Source organism: Trichophyton rubrum (assembly GCF_000151425.1).
Source record: "Trichophyton rubrum CBS 118892 genomic scaffold supercont2.3, whole genome shotgun sequence".
In the NCBI taxonomy this organism is placed as follows: Eukaryota; Fungi; Ascomycota; class Eurotiomycetes; order Onygenales; family Arthrodermataceae; genus Trichophyton; species Trichophyton rubrum.
In genome coordinates, this window is record NW_003456426.1 from 2,057,436 (window position 1) to 2,074,390 (window position 16,955).

General features: G+C 47.7%; 5 protein-coding genes across 5 annotated transcripts; 2 read left to right on the forward strand and 3 right to left on the reverse strand.

Moving 5' to 3' along the window:
- Positions 1–357: 357 nt before the first annotated feature.
- On the reverse strand, positions 358–6,963 carry TERG_03507 (uncharacterized protein; the record flags this gene model as incomplete). The annotated part of the gene is made up of 1 exon (XM_003236414.1): positions 358–6,963. The coding sequence occupies one exon, from the start codon at positions 6,961–6,963 to the stop codon at positions 358–360; it is 6,606 nt and encodes a 2,201-aa protein (XP_003236462.1).
- Positions 6,964–8,124: 1,161 nt separating this feature from the next.
- Positions 8,125–9,446, reverse strand: TERG_03509 (uncharacterized protein; the record flags this gene model as incomplete). Its single annotated transcript, XM_003236416.1, has 3 exons — positions 8,125–8,397; positions 8,455–8,561; positions 8,615–9,446. The coding sequence occupies 3 exons, from the start codon at positions 9,444–9,446 to the stop codon at positions 8,125–8,127; spliced, it is 1,212 nt and encodes a 403-aa protein (XP_003236464.1).
- A 1,302-nt stretch (positions 9,447–10,748) lies between these two features.
- On the forward strand, positions 10,749–11,927 carry TERG_03510 (uncharacterized protein; the record flags this gene model as incomplete). The annotated part of the gene is made up of 1 exon (XM_003236417.1): positions 10,749–11,927. The coding sequence occupies one exon, from the start codon at positions 10,749–10,751 to the stop codon at positions 11,925–11,927; it is 1,179 nt and encodes a 392-aa protein (XP_003236465.1).
- A 327-nt stretch (positions 11,928–12,254) lies between these two features.
- On the reverse strand, positions 12,255–13,079 carry TERG_03511 (uncharacterized protein; the record flags this gene model as incomplete). The annotated part of the gene is made up of 1 exon (XM_003236418.1): positions 12,255–13,079. One exon carries the CDS (start codon positions 13,077–13,079, stop codon positions 12,255–12,257), a length of 825 nt encoding a protein of 274 aa, XP_003236466.1.
- Positions 13,080–15,287: 2,208 nt separating this feature from the next.
- TERG_03512 (uncharacterized protein) lies at positions 15,288–16,588 on the forward strand. The gene has a single exon (XM_047748102.1). It carries the CDS (start codon positions 15,811–15,813, stop codon positions 16,195–16,197), a length of 387 nt encoding a protein of 128 aa, XP_047604076.1. The 5' UTR covers positions 15,288–15,810; the 3' UTR covers positions 16,198–16,588.
- Positions 16,589–16,955: the final 367 nt, after the last annotated feature.

Consider the following 16,955-nt stretch of genomic DNA (forward strand, 5'->3'; position numbering starts at 1 on the left):
CATGGCTGGGATACCCTGTTGCCCTTCTATGTTCGAGTCGGATACCCAATAAACAAACATATGGCTGTCTGGAGTTTGTTCTTTCAGTATTGTGGGGAGCGTCATCCATGTTGGCGCTCAATAGTTTACCTACTTCTAGAGCAGGCCGCGATGTCAAGGGCAGCTCATCAAATTGATTTGAAATTTACCGCTTCCTACCAGAGCATCTTATCCGTCTTCAAAACCAATGAACATACATTATCTTTAAGTCTCTCATCTACCGCTATTAACAAACCCAAATGCATCGTCACGTCGTTAAGGCTAAAATTGAAAGAATAGTAGAAATCAGGAGCTAGGAAAGTGCAGAATTGACACCCGTTAAAAAAGCTGTAGTGTCTCTATGGCGCCGAAAAGAGCCTGGACGGTCTGTATGAATGCCGTCTTTGCAAGCTCAACTGATAAGGTGCCGGGGTTGACATCAATCTTTGTATACTGTTGTCCGCGTCGGACAAAATACATCCCTTCATGTACTGCCCAGTTGTCTTCGAGCCATGATTCTAATTCGCGGGCTGCAAAGTTCCGAGTCTCAGTGAAGAAGGCTGGAGGGCAGACAATTTGAGAGTCTGGTGAGTGGGCGAGATCACGGAGGTATGGGACCGTGGTAGCTGGAGGATCGAGGAGAGTAGACAGCCCAAATAATGCAAATTTTCCGAAAAATTCAACATATGATAACATATCAGTTGCTTCCTGGCCCAGTCGGTCGAGGTAATCCACCATAGCAAGAGAGGCTATTATGCTCTCGAAAAGGGATGCGAGAGTGAGTAGCACAGGTGATTCTTGTAATTGACCTGGATCATTGATGGCATGTTGCATGGCAATGTAGACAGCGCCGAAATATGCTGTAATTGAGGTAATAGCAATGTCAATCTCGTCCTGTTTAGTGCAGTCAACAGACATTACTAAATTGGAGAAGACGCGAGTCGTAGCCTGGATAAGCGGACGGGCTACAATCCACGCTGTTGGATTGCTAACTGACACCGCAACATATTCAGGAATAACGCATTGCAAAAGAAAGCAGCGGAGAGATGGTCTCTCGTAGCCTCCGCTCTCAGACGCGTCTAACATGGCTTCGTAGAATTGACCAGCAAGATAACTTTGCTGTGCATCGACAGCCGCTCTTTCGGACACGCCTTGGATATAAGTAACAAGCTGCTTTGCAAACCGGCTGCCGCCAGATAACCGTCCTGCATATCTCTTGAGTTTGGCAACCACATAGTTTGGGTCAGATGCCGGTAGAGGGAACGATGCTGGATCCATAAAGTACTTGTCAACCGGATATATATCTTCAGAATGTACCTGTAGAAGCTCAACAACCCGATGGACGAAATCAACGTAAGAACCTGGTACTACTGCCTTTCCAACTTCCTCGGAATTTTGTTTCATGGTCGCCATCATCGCCCGTATCATCTCCTGGTATGTTTCTCCGAATCCATTAGGAGCGTTGAGTTGGGCAGGCGGAAGTTCAAGCAGGTGCATCCGCATGTTTAATAGCACGCAGGAAATAAGGGAAACTCGTCGTTGACAGAAATCCATCAACGTTATCTCATATTTGCCAGTTGTTCCGCTGGCTGCAAATGGTAGGTTTCTGAAGAGAGGATTCTTGCGATCCTCATTCAGCAGGGCGTTCGTCAACTCGTGTTGATATTTCAAGAATACCTCCCGTTCCACAAGTGAGGTGCCCCAGTAAGTCAGCATATGAGACCGGCACTCTTCATAAGATGTTGGATCACTTAAAATCAACCGCGAAATAAAATACGGCATAAACTTGCGCGTTTGATCTGTTGACTTCAATGCTGGCCAGGAATCTTGGTCGTATCTATTGAAGTAGCTGCTCCATTGCCGCATACCATGCTTCACCCTAATTTGAGCAACGGCCAGCCAGCAATCGATCGTCTTTGCCAGGATTGAATCGTCGGGAGTCTGATCTACTTCAAAGCAGGTCGAAACAAAATGAGAAATTGCAGGTGCAATTGTACGATTCAGATACGATGAGCCGGTACTAGACACCTCCAGCTGCTCCTGGCACAGATCAAGCCAATCATCTTGACTTTCATCATTGTTTTCCGATGGGTCATCTGGATCCTCGACAGTACTAACCGTAGCAGCTGTTCTATTGTCAGCTTTGGTGAAGGATTTCAAAACATCCAAAGCCTGGCAAATTACCCCATCTCGCCTTTTCACCGTGGGATTGAAAAGTCCAAATACCCTTCCAAGAGGCATCTTCTCCATTAATAGCCCTGCCTGATCAACATCTCCTGTCGCATCGATAGCCGACTTCATACACACAAGAGCATCGCTTATTAGGGATTCGGCGTGTCTCTCATTTTTCGCAATGGCGCCTTCAATGTATTGCCGAGGAAAGAAAGTGGCAGAACTGGCCTCTATTTCTATTTCACTCCGAGCTTGAGAGTGTAACTTCAATATATCTGTGGTAAAATCGCCGTGCCATTCTGCAAATTTGCCAAGGTCTGGTGTATCTCCATCCTTGATCAGTGTGAACCTGGCCAGCCTTGACCAAGAGTGGATGTTAATGCTGCATGCATCTTTATGAGAAGTAGGAGGATGCACTAAACGCTGGATGGTAGTTAGGTGAGGTCGACATCCCTTTGGCGCACAGCAATACAACGCACAGAGAAGATCATGGTGATTTCTCAACGCATTCAAATCTTCCACGCGTAGGGGTTTCTCTTTGGGATATGTTCGGCCATGATTAGGTAGCAGACGCCAAACTAAGTTGAGAATCTTCTTTGGTTCAAGTAAACTGTTCAAATACCTGAACCCCACCGCAATAATTTTCAAGAACATGTGGAAGCAGCTGTCGGACGTTTCTATTTCAAGCACTGGGTCCGAATCAAGCTGGTCAAGAAACCAGGGAGATCCATGCGCTGGTTCTTTCTCGAGGTCATGCAGCGAGTTTCCAGTAAAAAAATCAAAGAGCATCTCGAGGATAGGCTTGCAATGTCGCCAGCCCCAGCATTTGATAAGAATAAAACAACGATGCAGGAGGGTTCGCAAATAATGGTTTAACGAGATCCACTGCTCCTTGGGGTTTGACCGGTATGACTCCAAAATTTTGGAAATCAACTGTTTGACAACAGCCCAGTGGTCATTTTGTAGTTGAAACCGTAGCCCAGATCGGAAAACACCCAGTTCATCGATCTCTTGGAAAGGGAGCAGTATGAAAATCGCTTCCCAGGCCCGTTCTAGGTCTTTAATGCTATGGTGCGCAGGAACCATAACCCGATCCAAATACCGAGCTTCAATGCCCATGTCCTTGATGGATGTCTGCTGGAGAATGCGTTGAGCGATCACAAGTGCATCCACAAACGGATATTCATCTCGAATTCCAGTTTCACGTTTTTCCAGCTTTCTGTTATCCTCCAGGAATTGTTGAATGTTTTGTACACCAACAGGGGTTAGGATAATATCCATTATCCGTTGTCCGGAGAGCTTCATCAGCTCAACAACGGGTCGAGCCCTGGCCAAGTCCATAGTTTCATGTTTTGAGACCTGTAACAATTGGTTCAAAAACACCAGGTTGAACATCTCAATCCCCGCTGTAAGAGCAGTTACACTTGCTTCAGGGTCAGGGCTAGATATAAATGTCTCGGTTATTTGAGAAACAAAACCAGTACATCTGGACACGAAATTTATACGATCAACGGGGTCTATGAAGCTCAGATGCTCTGAAACATAGCAAATAATATCCCGGTATAGTCTCAGCACTTGATCTGGAGCAGAAGTGGGCATAGCTCTCGCATCGTTTGTTAATGAGTTAGTGTGAGAGGCTATGAAAGCAAATACATCTCCTAACTCTGAAGAGACCATCTCATTCCAAAAACTCCAGCTGTAGATTTTATCTACATGTTGAATAGTGGAATGTCCACGGTCAACATCTAAGTCTTGAGATAGACGTAGAGATTGTGAAAATTTCCCACTTCCAATGAAGGTTGACTGGTGGTAATATGTACCTGTATAGAGTGGATGGGTATCGAAGTCAAGCTTGTATGGCCGTTCAGGACGATGTAAACCAGGAAGGGTAATTAGGTCATCTTCTTCAGGGTGTGCGAACGAAGCTGTGTCACTAATTACGTTATCAAAGTCAGGGGGTTGGCGATATTCAATGGTTTCGACATTGATATGTTTAGGCTCGCGCTTCTTTTTGGTTATTCGGCGTTTTCCTGGTTCTTTGGCAGAACGATTTGGGGCAGTTTGTGGAAGAGAAGCAGGAGCTTCTACTGTATGTTGTCGTAACTGTAGCTGTTGCGGTTCATTTAAGAATCTTGTCAAAGTTGGCGGCTGAGATGATGTTTTATATGCCTTGCGAAGAGCTGTGAGGGTACCGCGGAATGTAGATGGCCGGTCAGGAAGGGTGGTGGGAATATCCTCAATATCTAGCTGCGCGGGCCGGGGAATCTGACTATGAAGGGATGATATACCATATGGACGTTGGACTACCCAACTGTTTTTCAAACTTTGCTGTCTTTTAATTGGCTTGGTACGGGCTGAATTCCCTGCCGAGTTATCGTCATCATCAATGATTATGGGTTCGGCAACTTCCCCAGGTATGGATGCGGGCCTTCTAGCTGGGTTACCAGCCGGGGATTCAACGCCTGAAGCGGTTGACGAAGGTTGGACACTTGTTTGAGACTTAGGTATCGTCCTCGGGCGTGCGGAGGTTATACTAGGGACTGGTTGATATTTTCCTGATCTCCAGTTACGCAATGCAGCGTTTGCATCGTGCGTATCAGCCTTCGTGGCTAGTTTCAATACTTTGCGAGATGGGCTTCGACGCCCCTTATCTCTACGTGAGCGAGCTTGCCTGGCTGCAACTCTTAAGAACTGTGGCGGTGTATTCACATGTTGATTCCTAACATCCTCCGAATCTAAGATACCCAACTTCGGTGCTCGAGGTTTGTTGGGCCTTGATTTTCGCTGATTGCTTATGGTATCTGTGATTCTTGTCTGCCGTTTCCTCTGAGGCTGCGACTGCCAGCTTGACCTAAGTTCGCCATCAACTGGTTCTGAGGACTGCGTTTTGCGTTTTCCCCTGGAAGATTTCTTCGAAGTTGATCGACGGGAAACTGGGGGAGCCATATAATCAATTCGATTATCTTCTGGGATATCATCTTCATCGTCAAATAAGCCAAAATGGTGTTCAAGTCGTTTTTGTTCGCGCAATTCTCGTTCCTTTTGCTGCGGTGATCTCGTTGGCGTCCCATCATCCTCAGACTCGAAATCGCTGAACAGGTCGAAAGGATTTGAACGAGTAGACGCCTCCTGCTGGTTTTCAACCCTTGCCCGCCGCAATACGGGTTGCGCAACCCCTTTGCCGGCCCTCCGTTCCCGATTCAATACTCTTCGACGTTCCCTCTCAGCAGCTTGTCTCTTATACTCCTCGTGCATCCCAAGGTCAAGCCTAGCAAAGGAAGCAGGCAGGACCCCCTTTATCCGTCGCTGTATCTGTCGAATCATAAAGGATTCCTCTTCAGGGCTATCAGATAAAGATTCGTCCACGGGCTCTTCTGCTATGATTGTAACATCTTCCTCCTCACGCTCAATGATTGATGGAGAATCACTTGAAATGACATCAGGGGTTTCTAATTGCGTTACTTTGTCGGATACTGGAGTCTGCAGCTGATTCTTAGACTGGGCAGGAGTAAATCCCAGGGGAAATCTAAAAGTATCTGGATCCCTTGGAAGGGCGGAAGACCCCTCTCCAGACGAAGGAGGAGAAGGAGGTACGTCAAAGATGTCGTATAATTTTTGTAGATCGTCCTGTTGTTTGGATTTGGAGCTGGTATTTATAACCTGGGGCCCGTTCCCTGCGTTTCGGGAGGAGTTCCCAGAACGACGATTCTCTATTATATGAGAAAGCTTGCGTCGTTTACTTCCTGCCTGGTTAGGCTTGACTGAGCGAAGTCGGGAATTGGTATCATATAGACGTCTTAGCTCGTCTCTTTGGCTAGTTGTATCACGATCACTGAGTGACTGGCTCAAACCCGGCTGATCATATATGTCAGGCGAGGAAGGCGGAAGATACAGAGGGCTACTTGACGGAGGAACGTTCTCATCCTGGGACTCAAAGCTTTGACTATCTCCTGTGGCCTTTTGAGGCCGCGGTTCACTATTAGGAATCCGTACAGGCTGCAGACCCCTATTCCTCAAAAGTGACCGATACTGAGCGTTCTCCAACACATAAGGATGCAACTGGATTGCATTTCGCTGTCTCAGGGCCCTCCGGTGGCTTTGGTTCTGCCATTGCAAAAGACCAGCGTTAGTCATGTCAATGTCCCTGTCGTTGACTTGAACAGTTTCCTGCTGTTGTGGCAGCTGGGGTTCCGTATCATTTTGTGGGAGTGCCAGTGACGCTTCTCCAGACCGAGGAGACTCTAAGAGTGGTGGTACAGATGACAATGGGGATGAGTTCAGACTTTCAAAAGGGATATCATTGTCCGGCACTTCAGTCTTTTTGGCGAGAGGGGTAGACGGTGGCTGCTGACGGAATTCCTCAAATTGTAGCTCATCCGGGGACGACGGCGGTTGCAGCTGAGAGAGTGTGTTCTCTGGGTTTTCAGGGCCATCAGGGCTCTGTTTTCGTTTGTTGCTCTGGCTCAGAAAAGCGTGCAATACAGTCTGATATTCCTGTAGCGGGTCGGTATCAAGATCCTCCTCGCTCGGGACATGTGTTCGCTGAGAACTGTCAAATATTTTACCCTCATCTACCTTTTGCGTTTCTTCTTCGACACTATCCTCTCGTCTATCATCATCTTGCGGAATCTCACACCCGATTTCCTCGATATGTGTGCCGTCATCCTCAGCAATCACCAGCTCACCACCAATACCACCGAGCAACTCCTGGCTATCAAATTCGTCTCCTTCGTCTGAGTCGGGAACATATCCGCGTTCACGCCATTGTTCCATTTGCAGCACCCCATCCCTTTTACTCCATCAAGAGCAGCAAAACGGCGTCAAAGGTCGAAAAGTCGCAAGGTCGAAGTTTGATTCTCCATCAAGCTCGAAAAGCGCGTTCGACGCGACTTAAAGTGGCAGATATCTGCTTATGTAATATACTCAACTTCACGAAATTCGACTTTTCGAATGCGAATAAACGAAATAATGAAGAATTCATCGCTCAAGGAGACGACGCCGGACTATTTGCGGGAGCGAGGATCGTCCGGCAGACAAGCTTGATATATAGCTAAGGATGTCCGGGAAAGCGGGACTGTTGCCTGTTGCTTTGGCTGTTGGCTTGGGGATTTTCAATGGTGAAATAGGCCGTCAATTTTGAAGCTGATAGACAGCTGCTAATATCATATTACTCGATAGGTTACATGGTTTTTAAACCCGCTTATCAAGAGCGAGAGACCCAGAAAACGCTAGGAACTTTGTATGTGTTAAACAAAAGTATCATTATTTAGTTGTTATACTGGCTAATATCCGCACCAGGCCAAAGGAAACCGAGCCTACGTATACACGACAGATATATAATTGGTGGACTGGAAATAGCACAACGGATAAAACAGGGCAACAGAAATGAACAGCCATTTGGATGATTGATTAAAGCCGGTTATTCCGCTTTTGAATAGAGATTGGGTGATGCGACAGGAAATTCAGCCGCCTAAAGGCCCAAAGCACACGGGCCCTTCCATTTTGTGGAAGTGACGGTAAAAAGTCAGGATAGCATGGGCTCATCCATTGGAAGGAGTTTTATTCAAGCAATAGCCCTGACTCTAGCTCTGGCACTGGTGTCCGAGCCCTGGTTTAATTCAAGGGTCATGGGTATATGATGCTGATAATACCAAGAATGGGTCATGATCTGAAGAGAGATGGCGCGGCCATTGTATGATGCGCGGTTGTACGCTATGTGAAGCTACTGTTGTAAATATTCACGGTGATACTCATACAATTTTGAATGACACGAACTAAATTAATACAACGTAATAATTTGCAGTCAATGTTTGAACGCCGTACTCCCAAAGCAGTAACTGGTATCTCAGTCTTAATACCACTCACAAACATTGTATCCAGTAAGATTCTCGAATGAGCAGAAAAGACAAAAGCCAGGATAGGGAAGATAGATAGCTATATCTCTTCAACAAGCTTTCCGGTATGAGTGGCAGGGGTTCCAGTTGGGTTACCAAAAATGTTGCCGGCAGGAGTACCAAGCCATTCATTTGGAACCCCGATGCGGTAGCCATTACGGTTGATAACGCATCTAATCATCGTGGGGTCAGGCTTTTCGGGTTCCTGGGGTTCTTGTTGACCAGGAGTGCTTTCTCCAGCAGCTTCAGCGGCACTTATCTTGCCACGGCGTTTGGGGGCTTGTTTCTTCAACAGTTTGTTTATAGTATCCATCTAAAGAGTTGTTAGCTTCTGAGAACAGGGTTGATGTTAGGTTTTGTGCTTATATGCCTTTTCTTCTTCGTTGCGCTTTTCGCTGAGATTCTTCCTTCTTCTTGCCATCTCTGCACGACGCATAGCGTGTTCTTCTGCAGTTAGGTGTTTCTTGACTTGTGGTTCTGTACATTGATATTAGCACAAGACAGGTTACTTTGCAAGGAGTGACCCATACCCATTGGCAGCTGCAAGAAATCGCCTCCAAGCTCGATACGGCCACGCTGTCGTCTAGTCATCTTACTCAGGTCGGGGGTGCTTGACCTGCTTCCACCCATGAGCTCTTCATCAGACTCATCCTCTTCGTCCTCCTCTTCCTCGGGTTCGTCATCGTTACTCTCAATTCCCAAGGTATCATCCTGTCCGCCAATATCGTTATCGGATTCCAGTTCAGAGAGTCCTTCCTCCTCATCTTCTTCTTCTTCGTCTTCTAAAGCAGCTCTTGAATCTGTTTTTCTCACTTTTGTAGCAGCTGCTGGAGTGACTGTAACAGTGGGCCTGGAAGCCGCCTGTTTGGCGATAGGAGATACGGGCGGAGCATCATCCATATCGATATCGCCCTCAGCATCGATATCGGGTTCACCATCAGCATCCAGGTCCGAATCACCTTCGGCATCAATCTCATCATCTTCTTCATCTTCCTCGTCTCCAATGTCCGAGGGATCGTCGTCCTCATCTGAGTCCACCTCCACAACTTTCCTCTTGGATCGACTGTTCCTTGGCCCTGTCATGATGACATTCTCTGTGAAGATGTTACGAGGCTTGTCGAGATCATCTTCTCCATTTGTCACTTCACGGAGCTTGCTTGCAGGCATTTTGACGGTAAGTCGAATTGATTTCCTTCTTCCTTCAGGAGATGTAGATGGTGACCGAGAAACGGTCACTGTGGTGATAGTTGTAGATCTATTACTTGTAGAGCGCCTCGTCCTTAACGCCGCGCCGATAGAGTCTGCATCCATAGTTAACTTGGTGACACCAGCACGAGAGCGAAGAGAGCGAGTGGAGGGCATCTTGGGTATATTGATATTGGCTTGCTGACAGGGGTGATTCGCTATCCTCTATGACGATGGGTGTTGACGGTGAAAAAAGGGAAGAGGGAGAGGAAGAAGCAGAAGAAGAAGAAAAGACGATGTGTTATGCAAAGAAAAAAAAAAAGATATATAGAGGGGCGGCGACTTCTACCCGCGGTGAATATCTCTTTCTCTACTGCAGGTTGGAGTTTCCGCGGAAAGGCAGCAAGAGGGAAGATGCATATCACGACCGCTTCTCTAGTCTAGAAAACAAGGGCAGAAGGCAGCAAGACACCTTCAGTAACTATAAGCATCAGAGCCCGACTGGAGCTTCATCTGCCAAATAATTAAAAAGAGGCCGCTGGCATGCCCGTCTATCCTCGCAAACCCCATTTCAGCGTGGCCATCCTGGCATTTGTTGTTGGATGGTTGGTGAAGGATATGGAACTCCCAGCCAGCCAGGACGGCCAAAAAGAAAAGGGAGCAGACAGGACGCAGTTCCAGTGGATAGAGGCAGTGGGGAGACGGCAGGTAAATCAGAGGAATCTTCTTGCTCAGGGCATATATATACGAATATAGGTGTGCTATATGTGCATCGGCCTGCCTTACCTGCTAGTTATCCTTATCCTATGAATGAACGGCGGCTGGCATCGCTGCTGGATCCGTGTCGTAGTCGTACGAGCGCTGGACCGGCAGTGAGCTTCTTCCTGTTGGCGGAGACGCTTGACTGGTCTCTCGCTGTGCTGGTCATGGATCTGATCCGTCCGTCGTTGGGGGGATGCGCCGGGAGAAGACGAAGGCCGCTCGTCCGCCACCAAACTGTGAGTAAGCCTGCCGCGAATCGCAAGCCAGGGGGTGTTCTCTGGCCGCAGGGCAGTGTCACCAAAGCAGCTTGACTACGCCTCTGGGCCTTCTATCCTCCAGAAATTGCAAGATATCAAGTCTGCGGCTTTTGCATCCTTTCGCTCTTCGAGTTTCTCTGAGGTTGAAAATTGCCAAAATCAGGCATTTAGTGATGTATTCTTCGTACTCGTAAATTATAAAAGTACTTTAGTCGTCGCTGAATTTTTGCGGAGAGGAAAGTATTACTGTAATATTACCGCTACCATACCAAACATTCGAGCCGAGGTAAAAAGCTGCTTTGAAGCTTCTCCTGCTTTTCATATAAAGACGAGACGAGAAGAAGACACGAGAAGACGAGCGAAGAACCAAAATACAGGCAGAAGGGTAGAAATAGGAAGACTGGGAGCTACGGCAGTCTGACACCGACGTTATAACCTATACGCGCAATCCAGAAACACCATGGCAGGACCAAAAGACGCGGCGATACCGAGCTGGCAGCAGACGGCTTCAGACAACAGCAGCACAGCCGCGAGCTCAGCAGCAGCGACGGAGAGCAGAGAGACGCTTCTCGAGCAGGCCAGACGGTTTCTGCAGGATGAGTCTATATCCGAAGCGTCGACAGATAAGAAAATTGCCTTCCTTGAGTCCAAAGGGCTGTCAAACGACGAGATACATACCCTGCTCGGCATATCCAGAAACACCCAGGCCACCGCCAGCACCAGCAACGACACTGGCAACAACAGCTCGACAGAAGAATCAGAGTCGCAGTCTAAGAAAGAGACGACCGGAGAAGCGTCGAGTCAACCGACGCAGTCTCCGGCGGCAACTTCGCCTGCACCAACACCGACAGCATCATCGAACAAAGATGTACCTCCAATCATAACCTATCCCGAATTCCTCCTACGGCAATCGAAGCCACCACTTATCACTTTCCAGAACTTCCTATATACGCTATATGCCACGACTGGTGTTGCAGCCAGCATCTGCGGTGCAAGCGAGTACCTCGCTAAGCCGATGCTGGAATCTTTAAACTGTGCTCGACATGAGTTCTCCGAGACAGTACAGGGGAATCTCAAGGCGTTAAACGAGAAGCTTGAAGGCAGTGTGTCAAAGGTACCAGCGTCATCAACGGCACGGCCAATGGGGATATCAATTGATAACGAAAGCGAGGATGATAACGAGTCCGTTACATCTGATCCCACAGAGTTGTTTCATCGGGATATAGCCACACAAACGACAGATCTCGAGCTTTCTACTCCCTCGCAGACAGCTGTAGGAACAGAAACGCAAACAGTATCATCTCAAAGCGTGATTGAAGAGCACCATTCTCGTTTGCAGTCTCTGTCTTCAAGCCTAGATAGTGTCGTCACTGCCGAAAAGTACAGTGATAGTACACAGGGCTATGCAAAAGATCGACTATCAGAATTACAGACCTACCTTGATAGTCTGACATATAGCGCACCGTTATATCTGACCTCCTCGTTATATGGGTCGTATGACGACTCCGCTGATGCGAAGAAGGCGGCAAATGGTGAGGACGAGGCTATTGCAGCTTTCAAGGCGGAGATCAGAAGTGTCAAGGGGACCTTGTTGAGCGCGAGGAACTTTCCGTCTGGTAGCGGTGGGTTGAGGCGGTGATCGATGTATTTCATGATAGACATGTATCATCATTAATGACTTTTTTATGATTGGAATCCAAAGTTAATACAATATACTTGAAAGTAACTGAGAGGGGGTATCTGATACTTCATTTATATAATAATAATAATAATAATAATAATAATAATAATAATAATAATGCAGAGACGGGTTTTCAAGTTAAGCCAACGGACAAAGCAAGGTATTTAAGGCAATTTAACCAAACGCTCAAAGGGAAACCAACTCCAGCAACCATGGTAGAGATACAAAAAGGAGTTTAAAAAAACAAGGAAATTAAGAAATTCTCCTGGCAATCATCGTAGTAAATCACTCCTCCATCAACTCTGTTGGAGGACGAGAAGTGTGTGCAAATATTTTCTTTGGCCGAGCATCAAGGGGGCTTAGATCCATGTCAGAATCCATATCAGAGCCAACCGAAGTGTCTTCAACCATCACAGCCGGTAGGTTCGGGCTGCTTCCATGGTGTTCTGGGTGGTAAATCAAAGTACTGCTCCGGCTTCTCTGTCCTGATCCCTTCATTTCTATGCTCGTGGCAGTAGCCACGTCTGTGGGAGAAACAGGTGTCTCTGGTCGATGACCCGACTCGTTAACATGGCTATCAGAACCATACAACCGTCCGAGTCTGCCCAGCGCATCAGCCAAATCAGAAGCATGAACCTCCTTATTTGGCGGCTCCTCGTTGCGCATCATCCATCCGTGTGGAGGGCTGGGTGGCGGACTAATAAAGAACATCTTCTGTGACTGGGGTGCTTCAAGAAGATTGCTGCGTCTCATCCCGTCTGAGTCTGTTTGGATAGGTGTGTTTTCGCCAAAGTACACCCGTGCCCGGCCTTTTCCCTGTAGCGGCTCCCTGTCCAGCAGCTGGCGGACTTTGACGGCGTCCTCGACGGTGAGGAACGAGCAGACTATACGCCGGAAGGACGGCAGAGGGGAGAATGAGTTTAGCGGTGCGGTGGCTGTTATGTGGGCCTTGATAGAGTCCAGAGAACTCGGCTGGAAGAGCGCGAGGTCGTTTAGATCTGTGATAAGGAGGGTGTTTGATGGAGGTGATGGTTGCTGCAGTGGCGGCACCTCGATCGATAGTGGTGTGCCGCGGCGAGCGCCAGAGTGAGGAGAGCTGGTTCCGGACATCTTAATCGTCTCTGTCTGTCTTCTCTTCTGTCTTCTGCTGTCCTGGTATCCTGGCAGCGTCTCTCTTCTTTATATGTTTTTCTGTCTTGCGCTGCGGTCTTTTTTTTTTTTTTTTTCTTTTTGATGCGTTAAAGTTGGAAGCAAAGCCGGCTTTTGGTCCCGTGACTTGGTGTTGGAAATGCAGAAGAACAACCAAGAAAGTCGAAAAACTTGAACTTCAACGACACATTTAAGTATCTCGACGCAGGCAGCGAGCCAGGAACCGGCTGAGACCGCAGCCAACCAGCCTAAGCGCCACTGTGTTTCGTTCAGGTGTGAGGAAGCCATCTGGCCTCGGTGATCCCACATCCAGAGTGAACTTTCTGCTCAGCGCTAAGCCTGCACAGCCCGCTCGCCGCGCAGTGTTTACGCCGACTGCATGGCCTCTCCTTTCCCTGCTGGCTGGCGCAGCAGTTCAGAGATTTCTGACCCTTCTCTACTCCGTACAGAAGCAGCTGTTTGCTAGTTAGCCAAGCTGGAAGCATGAGGAGGCATGACTATGGCTGAGCTAGCTCTTTAATCTCCACGACACAATTTGAAATTGCCGCTCTGGGCCACCCCCTGTTGATCTGGTATGGAGGTGCGGATGTGGCGATCATCAGCGTCTCAGCTTGAATTTCTCATCTTTTCAAGAAGGTGCCAGAGTGTAGATTTGTTGAGGGCTGTGTCTGCTTTGTACAGTCTTATACTTACGGATTGCGTTTACTCCGAATTCCGGCCATTATTTTGCTGCTACGGACCCCCCGCAAATACGCTTAATGTCTACATTAGGATGATGGAGGCTGTCATGGAGGAGGAGAGACGCCGCGACAGCTGGGCTATGTATGGCTAGATCCATCGTTGCTGCGAAGAGCGAAGCCCGAGAGCAACCCAGCCCTTCTTGGGATAGAAATGGAGAAGCTAAGCCGGCAGGCGGACAGACAGACAGATGAAAGACTTATTACGAAGCAATATAACATTATCTCCGCAGACGGATGGTGACGGCGTATTGTGTATACTTATTGGAGGGCTATCATGTCCGTCTGAACAGCCATAATCCCGGAGGTGTTTCCCTGAGTACATCGAGATGCCAGCTGTACTCTTGCAACGGTGCGTGGTATGGCATGGCATGGCTCGCCCATCCGTCCGCCCGTCATTGACTACGGCTCACCGACAAGTTATTCGGTTAATGCACGGGCGGGATAGAACAGCAGAACTGCACATACCCATGATTGCTTTCCAAGCGAAGCTGGACCTTACCTCGTTCAGGGTACCTTTTATATACTCCCCCTTTTGTTACTATTGTTTCTCATTCACCGCAGGATGATCTAGCACAAAGCTACATAAAACGTACCTATTAGTTTCTTTACTTACAGCCGTCTTGAAGGAGGTCTGCCGTTGGTACGACGGCAAGGGGCTATCTCGTTGCCATAGCTTCTTGACGGAGCTGTGCTGCGAATCCTCGTCGTGCAACCAGTCGGTTTTGTTTCCTCTGTACACCCGATTGAATCCAAGGCTGTGCCATGCAGCACACACGCCTTTCGAAGCTCTTAATTCTCCTGACCAGGGTTATAGCTCGTTACCGCTTGACAAACTTGCTGGAAACAGGCTCATTCTTTGGGCAGCACATATATACCCCCTTCGTGTAATCAATAAGTCCCCAGTATTCGGGTCCTTTGCCATTATACCATTCTAACGCTGATTTCTTTCACTTTCTTCGGGTCATGTTTCTACTACCCCATCCGGGGGGAAAACTCACTTCTTTCTTCATGGACAACTGATGCATTAATATCTTCGGCGTTCCTGCATGAGAGGTACATACCCTCGGTGACGAGTGCCATCCCCAGTGGATACTGAGGACGTTAGACACCTGCTTTAATTTCGGCCATACATGTGAGGTGGTGCAACAACAACGTGTTCCGAATGCATAACATATATTCGTTGCATGTGTTAAATTCTTTCCCGCTATGTTGAGGATCATCACATGCGATAATCCGTCATGACAGTGATTGTGCTTCCATTTTTGGAAGCAACTTTCTGGATAAAAATGAAGCATCGTGAGAATCGAGCAGCTAACAGGGTGTGTTCTCCCTTCACCTTGGCTGATGTCGTGAAAGCCGGAGAGCTGCTACCCTTGTTATCTCGTTTTTTTTTTTTTTTTTTTTTTATTTCCTTTTCTTTGCCTTTTCTTTGAATCGGTCTAGTCCAGTCAAGTTGAGAGAAATGAGAGTCCATATGTCCGCCTCACTTAACGATATCCCAAATTCACTTGTTCTTGGGATAGCAAAGGAAGGGTCTTCACATCTTGTGCCTTGAAGTTTCAGCGCAATCAGCCTCTTCCCGACCAACAGTACTGACTGGTCGACCGGGTTGGAGCCATACAGGTCAGACATCCGTGAGGAATACCATTTGACTGCCACCGATAGGAGGCATACTATGCTTAAATATAGATACCAAAAGGCAACCAACTTCCCCTTTTTCTTTCTCTCCCCTCCCCTTCTTTTCATATTCTTTAAATGAGCTGAACAAGTCTTTATATCTACGCCAATCTATCACACACTCGTTAAGACTTACAAATTAGAAATTCACTGGATACCAATACGCAACGCAACTTCTTCAATCTCTGGCAAATTACGCCTAGCTAAAAGCTCGCCCTTTCAATACTTCTTGTCCATATTTAATCACCCTTTCTACCCATTCAACCAATCTTACCATGTGTCAGAAAGCCTATTACATTCACGTCTGCGGTCACCGAAGCTGGGGCCCCCTTAACCGCTGCGATAACCGCTACGTCTGCCCAGAAGGAAACACACACTACTATCCTGTCTACCTCACCAGCCCATGTCGATTCTGTCGAACACCCCGTCGAGGAGGCGGGGATGCCGGGCGAGGACGAGGAAGAGGGAGGACAACTCGATGCTCCCAGGCACACGCCCAGGCACAGAACAGTACCATCCCATCACCAATTTCCCAATCTCACCCCCATCCACCAGGTTATTCATCTCCAAATGACGTTGGGGAACCAGGGTCATTTCCTCTACCACCACTACCGCCAGTAAGTTTGTGCCATTGCAGCATGGTTCCAACGGGATGTGAATGAGAGGTATGCAAAAAAGCGCACACCCAGGGACTTTGAAAGTTCAGATTATCATCTTATGGTAGGACCCTGGTATCCCTAGTTATCCTCCCCGCTGGGCCCTATCCCCATGCTAACGTTGGAAGCCAGCTGAATGGATGATGGATTCGCGTGGGGAGCACAGAGAACTGCTACGGGGGTGATTGTTCACCCCAGGGAATGGGCCTAGCATGGTATGGACCTGGCTGGATACACGACTCTCACCCTATTTCTACGCTTCTATCCTTTTTAACTCTGCCTGTCCTTGAGAGTATTGCCTGTTTGTACGAGAGAAGAATGGAAGAAATTGTCAAAGGCCGCTTCAATCAAACACCTATTTCCTCCAACAATAAATAGCCTGAAGTATCCAGTATCAAAAAAAAATAAAAACAAAATAAAAATGAAAAAATAAAATAAATTGAATACCCGAACCTAAGCAGCAAAATATCAAGTATAATAAGTTGCTTCGCTGATCCTTGATCGATATCCACCGTCCGTCCAATTTCATCTACTTTGACAGCAAACATCTCAATATTCTCCATACGCTGCTCCATCCGTCTCCATCTGCTTCCTTGGTTACTGTCTGACTCCCATCTCCGCGCGGCGACGGGATCCGCGGCGGTTGTACAAGCAGCCTGCAGGCAGCCGCCTCGACGGTCGACTCCTTTTATATATGCAGCATGCATATATATCAGCAGCAAAAGCCTTACCGCAAGTTTGCAAGTCGCACTGAAAAACGTCGT

Excerpts from the sequence above, each read along its gene's own strand:
- TERG_03512 (XM_047748102.1), top strand. The coding sequence starts at position 15,811 with ATGTGTCAGAAAGCCTATTACATTCACGTCTGCGGTCACCGAAGCTGG.